Genomic DNA, 7,180 nt, shown 5'->3' with positions numbered 1-7,180 from the left:
TGCAGGATGGGGAAAGATCCAGATGTCGTCTTTATTGTTAAAATGTAGGAGGACTATGCAGAGGAGCTCAAAGGTGTTGCAGATGCATTATCAGGATTGGCTGGCTGCAACAGGATTGTAAATAATGTTGCAGGATGTTTGTGCTGCTGTTTGATGATTGGTTGAAGAGTAAAGCCTTGTTTGAATTGTGCACATTACCTGGGAGAATGTTGCGTTATTTGATTAATTGACTTCTTTCCAGAAGCTTCTGTAGAAACATTGTAATGGGACGCTTTGTAATTGGGTTGGGAAACTGTCAATAACACTTTAATGTAATCGATATGTGTGATTGGCTTGTAGGGGCGCCACCCCCATGCAGTTCTGCCCCACAGGGTTCGATGACCTGTAAAAGGTAATCCCCACGAGGATCATTGTCGATCGGCTGGAAGGGCGTTTGGGACTGCGTGACCTCTTAGAGGTGTCTGCTTGCACGAGGCTGAAGGGCTTGGACAGGCAGAGACAAGGATCAAACCCGCAGTGGTTAGGTATTGTATAGGGGATTCGTTATTGTTTCAATAAATAAGGTTTAGTGGTCCAGTGCTTGACTCAGTGTTTTACTGAACTAGACTAAGGGGGGGTGGGGGGGAGCTTTAGGTGCATAATTACACAAATACACAATTTAGTTTAGAGATGAAGTGTGGAAACAGGCCCTTTGGCCTACTGAGTCTGGGACGATCAATGATCATCCTTACATGAGTTCTATGTTATCCCAGTTTTGTATCCAACACACTAAGGGCAATTTACAGAAGTCAATCAATCTACAAACCTCCATGTCTTTGGAATGCGAGAGGAAATCAGTGCACCCGGAGAAAACCCACACCCAGCAAAACCATACAAGTGAAAAGCTCTGCAGTCAGTACCTGTAATCAGAATCGAACCCAGGTCTCTGGCGCCGTAAGGCAACAACTCTACTGCTGTGCCTCTGTGCCATCCTGAAAATGGGAACATAGATAGACAAGGTGGTGAAGACAGCATACGATGTGTTTTCCCTTATTTTTCCTCCTGGGGTGAATAAGGTTCTATCGTTTGCCTTCATCGGCTGAGGAATGGAGTACAATTGCAATTACAGTTGTAGAAAATACTATATCGTGTGCAAAGAAAACAAAATCACATGGATTGGAGGGCATCAGTTATCAGGAGATTCAATAGGCTGGGTCTCTTTTCCCTGGAGCCAATGACGCAACATGATAGGAGGTACACAATATTATGAGAGGCACAGATCATAATCGGGATCTGTGTGGTACATTTTTCACACAAAGTAGTTGGTATTCGAAATGAGCTGTCAAAGGCGGTGGTGCAGCCTGAAATGTTAAAATCTAAGAGGCCCCTGGACATGTACTTTAATGAGTAAGACAAAGTGTTTAGTTGTAGTTTAATTTAGAGATACAGCGCAGGAAAACGCCCTTCGGCCCACCGGGTCCGCGTCGACCAGCGATCTCCGCGTATTCGCACTATCCTACACACACTAGGGACAATTTATACATTTACCAAGCCAATTTACCTACATACCTGTACGTCTTAGGAGTGTGGGAGGAAACCAAAGATCTCTGAGAAAACCCACGCAGGCCACGGGGTGACCGTACAAACTCCGTACAGACAGCGCTTGTAGTTGGGATCGAACCCGGGTCTCCGGTGCTGCAAGCACTGTAAGGTAGCAACTCTACCACTGTGCCTCCATGCTGCCCATTAAACTTTGGAAATTATGATGCGAAGTGGGGATTACTATACATGATACGCTTAAGTTCTGGTTTCTCTCCAACTGACTCTATAAGCAAAAACAAAGCTTAAGATGCATAATAAAGTACAATGCCCACCCCAAATCTAAGCCAAGTATCATTAATAATCACAACCACATACTCACAAACCACTTAGTTACCATGAAACACTGCTGTTTTTATTCTTTGTGGCAAAATAATAAATCACCAGAATTCAAATATAAATGGACAAGTTATAAACCAATTTTTTCTAAAGAATATTTATTCATGTTTTTTGAGGTTTATACAGAAGCTTATTTTATATATAAAATGTCAGCATACATAATTTTTCAGACTGTAGTTCAATTAAGATCCAGACTTTGCAGTTTCTTAATAACTAGACTACATCTTATGGACTCCTATATCTTCTGAATTATAAACATTCCATATCGGTAAAAAGTGAACAATGCTGACTTTAGGTCATGCTTAAGACAGTTACCACAGTTTAGAGCCCACCTCAATTCCTACTTTACTAATTTAAATTAGTTGGTTTTAAATAAAACTAAACAAATCCACTGGAGGTACAGACAGGACACACTTGTCTTCATTCATGAGCATCAATTGATCATTGGTTTAGCATTGAAAAACATGCCTATCTACCCAGATCACTGACTTTAGACCATGGAACATTTGAATTACACTAGAAAAAATTAATATGTAAAAAACTTGCCAGGATATTTCTTGGTGCATCACTATAACCAAGATTTAGCAAACCGTTTAATCCACCCGATAGTAAGTATTTACAGGCAACATATCACTTAAGTACAGGAAGCTGTTATAACAATTCATAAATTTGACAATCCCTGATTACTGAAATGGAGAATAAAATGTGTTTTGGAAGAATGACAATTCAGATGTAATCAATGTCAAACTTTTTTGCCCCCAAGATTTTTTTTGTCCCAAATTGTGTTACATACTGCATTACAAAGCCATAAAACAAAAATAAACTCAGTCCAGTGATTAAATTAAAAGTGCATTCTTAGAACACATCATATTACAATTTCTGATCTTCATCAGAAAATCTTCACCAATGTAAAATTCATATTCAGATACTCTTCAGATGTCCATTTGGGGTTACTTCCAATCAGTTTGTTACCAACTTTTAATATCAGAGGCACAATAGTGTAGAAAGTGGTTTCAATATGGATTTATCAATCCAACTGCTTAAATATTTCTTCACAGCTTAATCAGTTCTTCAGATTTTTTACTTCAATTAAAGAACTATCTGTAGTATATCGAAATGCCAGCAATTCAGGCACTGCATATCTTACACACTGTAAAGAGAAACACAGAGTGTTACTTTCAATGTTTATTGAACTAGTGCATCAGACATAAACATAATAGATAGCTAAAAGTAATCAGGAAAATAATGAAAAGGTCTGTGGACATAAAGGATACTCATTCATTAATTATTTACTCCAAGTTTAAAGCAAACTGGTTTCCTGTGAAGCCAAATTACTTTCTTGGATACTTGCTTTGGCTAAAAAGAACATTTTTAAAAGTGCATTAAGTAATCACATTTAGAAAGATTCCTATTATTTGAGTGACATATGCAGTGCATGTATAATAATGACAGGGGCTTACTACCAACTTCTAATTACAACTTATTTTTACCCTTAAATATTGATAACTATTGGATTATTGGAATTTAATTCAAAAGATTTACTGTGTAATATATGCCACTTGCTAAAGAAGGATAATAAAGAGGTAAATTATTAGTGAACTCCCTGGAAGATTAAAAGCTAAATAGTTAGAAGCCAAAGTTGCCTCGGTTTTCCTATACAGTAATGAAGAACTGTTTAGGTTTAGCGGTACTCCAAGTCAGATTACTGGTGTCAAACTGTACAGAAGGCCGAAATGTGGCCTGAGTTGCAAGAATCATTGAAATCACCTTAAATTCTTATAATTTCAACAGATAATCACATTGTTTCAAATAGATTAGCAATTCCCTCCAAAATGTGATTGCATCTCAGCTCAAAGCTTTATTTTGGGCTGTATTTTCTTGTGCAATTAAGATGCTGCAACTCCCTGCAAAATGGATTTGAAACTAAATTTACAAAAATAAGGGATATTAATGCCTTAGATGTGCTGGAGTAACTCAGCGGGTCAGGCAGCATCTCTGGAGAAAACGGGGTGATGTTTTGTGTTAGGACCCTTCTACAGACTCCTTGTTGCCATATTTTGCTCCAATCTGTGTTAATTACAGTTTCTTTAAAATATTGCTATTTATATATCTTTCATCGTGCAAATTTCTTAGTTTTAATCTTTCTTAGACTCAGAATTACCCAACTTCAGGATTATTTCGACAACTGAATCAGGAATATTAATTTACTAAATTAAATTTGCTTCCAACAGATTTGAATGCACAAATAAATGCAACTTCTCTAACGTGTGTTGGTGTAACGGCAACCTGATAATTAGTGGCATTACATTGTCAAGAGAAATTGTTGTTCTTTTAAATTCCTTCCTTCCACCAAAGACGAGCACATTTTTTTTTAATGTCAGGGATAGCCTTCTAAAATGGCTTTTTTTTAATCCGCTTGGCAATATTGATGTTCTATCCGGTTCCCAAATCACGAGGTTACACAAATTTAGTATTCATGGAATTCAGAACTGATATATTCTAGGTCCAATAGAGATAACGTTCAAATTATTTCCAACTTTGTGAAGGTCTAGTTTTTCTTTGCCAGCTAATTCTGCTTGTAATCGAAAAACAATAAAATTGAAATGAAACAAAGTCCTTAGATAAAAAAAGTAGCTGGTCCATCCAAAATCAAAGGACATTACAAGTTACTGTACTATTTTAAAAAAAATGGTATGCTTAACATGCAGTAATTAAATTCAAAAACAAAAGTATCAAACAGGTCTTTATTTCTTTAAGACAAGAAAGTCCAGGAAAAACACTAACACTGCGCAATTTCCAGGTTTGTCTGGAATATCAAATCAAATGAAAATCAAAAAGTAGCAAGAGAAAATAGTGAGAAAAATTCACATCAGGGCAATATCAAAAGTAAGTTAGATTGACTGAAGGCATGTGTTTAGACTTTTGCCAAACCTTCCCCCCATCTCAATTTCTACCCTTTTTCCCCTTGCATGTTTGCTGCTGTAGAACAAAAGAAGTTTAATGTGCAAAAAAGTCATTTGCTTGTGCATCTACCCTGGCATTTTCCTGATTGTACAATGAATACAAATCTTAGCATTGGAGTTGTCCATTTCAACCCTTGAATCCGTTCCACTCTTCAGAGTGGTCTCCCAACTGATCTCCATTTGCAGATTATACTTACATTTTACACAAATTACATATCTTCCTTTGGCCACACATGGATAACAAAACCCCATCAATCTCATATTTAAAATTAGTTTATCTGTCTCCAACCGCAGGACACATAAGGGAATTTATCCTGTGCTACACTCTGCTAAACTCATCCCAATACAAAATATTCATCAGATTATTTGCAGTAATACCAGAGCTAGAAAGGGCTCTTAAAGATAGCAGAGTCAGGGGATATGGGGAGAAGGCTGGAACGGGGTACTGATTGGGGATGATCAGCCATGATCACATTGAATGGCAGTGCTGACTCGAAGGGCTGAATGGCCTACTCCTGCACCTATTGTCTATTCCCCAGTCAGCAGCCGTTTCTCTCCAGCCACCTTTAATTAATTTTACTATCTTAGAATCATCTTTTTCATCAAAATGACAATATAAATGTGTGCATGCCCAAAACAATAAATGTGCTAAAGGGTTAACATTGAAACTGAAAATGGGAATAGGCCATTCGGCAAAACAGGACTAACCAAGAATGCAGTGGGATCGATGATCCGCACTATCCGGGCCATACCCTCTTCCTGCTACTACTGCACAACAGGAGGCACGGAAGCCTGAAGTACCACATTACCTGGCTCAGGAACAGCTACTTTCCTACATTGGTCAGGTTTCTGTTCCAACCTGCACAACCCAAATCCTACCTCAGCGATGGAACACTTCGGCCCACCTCATTCACTATCATGAAACTTTTTTTTTGAAATTGTTTTTCTGCTAGTGCCTTACTTTTTATGCATTTTTTCCTTTTAGAATTTGATATGTAATTTCTGTATAATTTATGTATGGTTTTGTATTTGATTGAATCTATATGCCTGTGATTCGACTGAAAGCAAGATTTACAATGTACCTGTGCTTCATTGTACCTGTGCATTTGACAATGTTTGACTGGACCTGTTAGACCATTAAAAAATCAGTGATCTGCACTTACTTTCTTCCCATAATCTTTGATTTCTTTAAATATGTGCAGGAAGTATTATGCAACTAATAATCTGATTTCTGTAGTCGACAATTCTACAGGTTTGACATTCTCTGGCGAAGAAATTTCCCCTCATCCCAGTCCTAAATGGCTTATCCCATATCCTTTGGTGATAGTCACAGAGTAATACAGTGTGGAAACAGGCCCTTCGGCCCAACTTGTCCACGCCGGCCAACATGTCCCAGCTACACTAGTCCCACATGTCTGCACTTGGTCCATATCCCTCCAAACCTGTCTTATCCATAGAACCATAGAAACATAGAAACTAGGTGCAGGAGTAGGCCATTCGGCCCTTCGAGCCTGAAGCGCCATTCAATATGATCATGGCTGATCATCCAACTCAGTATCCTTTACCTGCCTTCTCTCCATACCCCCTGATCCCTTTAGCCACAAGGGCCACATCTAACTCCCTCTTAAATATAGCCAATGAACTGGCCTCAACTACCTTCTGTGGCAGAGAATTCCAGAGATTCACCACTCTCTGTGTGAAAAATGTTTTCCTCATCTCGGTCCTAAAAGATTTCCCCCTTATCCTTAAACTGTGACCCCTTGTTCTGGACTTCCCCAACATCGGGAACAATCTTCCTGCATCTAGCCTGTCCAACCCCTTAAGAATTTTGTAAGTTTCTATAAGATCCCCCCTCAATCTTCTAAATTCTAGCGAGTACAAGCCGAGTCTATCCAGTCTTTCTTCATATGAAAGTCCTGACATCCTAGGAATCAGTCTGGTACCATGTACCTGTCTAACTGTTTCTTAAACGTTGGGATAGTCCCAGCCTCAACTACCTCATCTGGCAGCATGTTCCATACACCCACCACCCTTTGAGTGAAAAGGTTACCCCTCGGATTGCTATTAAATCTTTTCCCCTTCACCTTGAACCAATGTCCTCAATTACCCTACAATTCCCCAAGAGACACTGTGCATCTACCCGATCTATTCCTCTTATGATTTTGTACACCTCTATAAGATCACCCCTCATCCTCCTGCACTCGAAGGAATAGAGACCCAGCCTACTCAACCTCTCCCTCTTGCTCACACCCTCTAGTCCTGGCAACATCCTTGTAAATCTTCTCTGAACCCTTTCAAGC

At 38.9% G+C, this 7,180-nt stretch overlaps 1 protein-coding gene across 4 annotated transcripts in view; it reads right to left on the bottom strand.

The window, feature by feature from the left end:
• Nucleotides 1-1,998: 1,998 nt before the first annotated feature.
• The window catches only part of atp11c (ATPase phospholipid transporting 11C), a 111,972-nt gene continuing 106,790 nt past the window's right edge, over nucleotides 1,999-7,180 (bottom strand). For all 4 annotated transcript variants that reach the window (XM_033030297.1, XM_033030298.1, XM_033030299.1 and 1 more), the window contains one exon: nucleotides 1,999-3,067. Coding sequence is in view for 1 of the 4 variants with exons in the window: in XM_033030298.1 (XP_032886189.1) it covers nucleotides 2,981-3,067 (87 nt within the window). In the remaining 3 variants the exon portion in view is untranslated. The remainder of the gene's footprint in view (nucleotides 3,068-7,180) is intronic.

Source organism: Amblyraja radiata, chromosome 12 (assembly GCF_010909765.2).
Source record: "Amblyraja radiata isolate CabotCenter1 chromosome 12, sAmbRad1.1.pri, whole genome shotgun sequence".
NCBI lineage: Eukaryota > Metazoa > Chordata > Chondrichthyes > Rajiformes > Rajidae > Amblyraja > Amblyraja radiata.
This window is presented reverse-complemented; position numbering and strand designations above follow the sequence as displayed.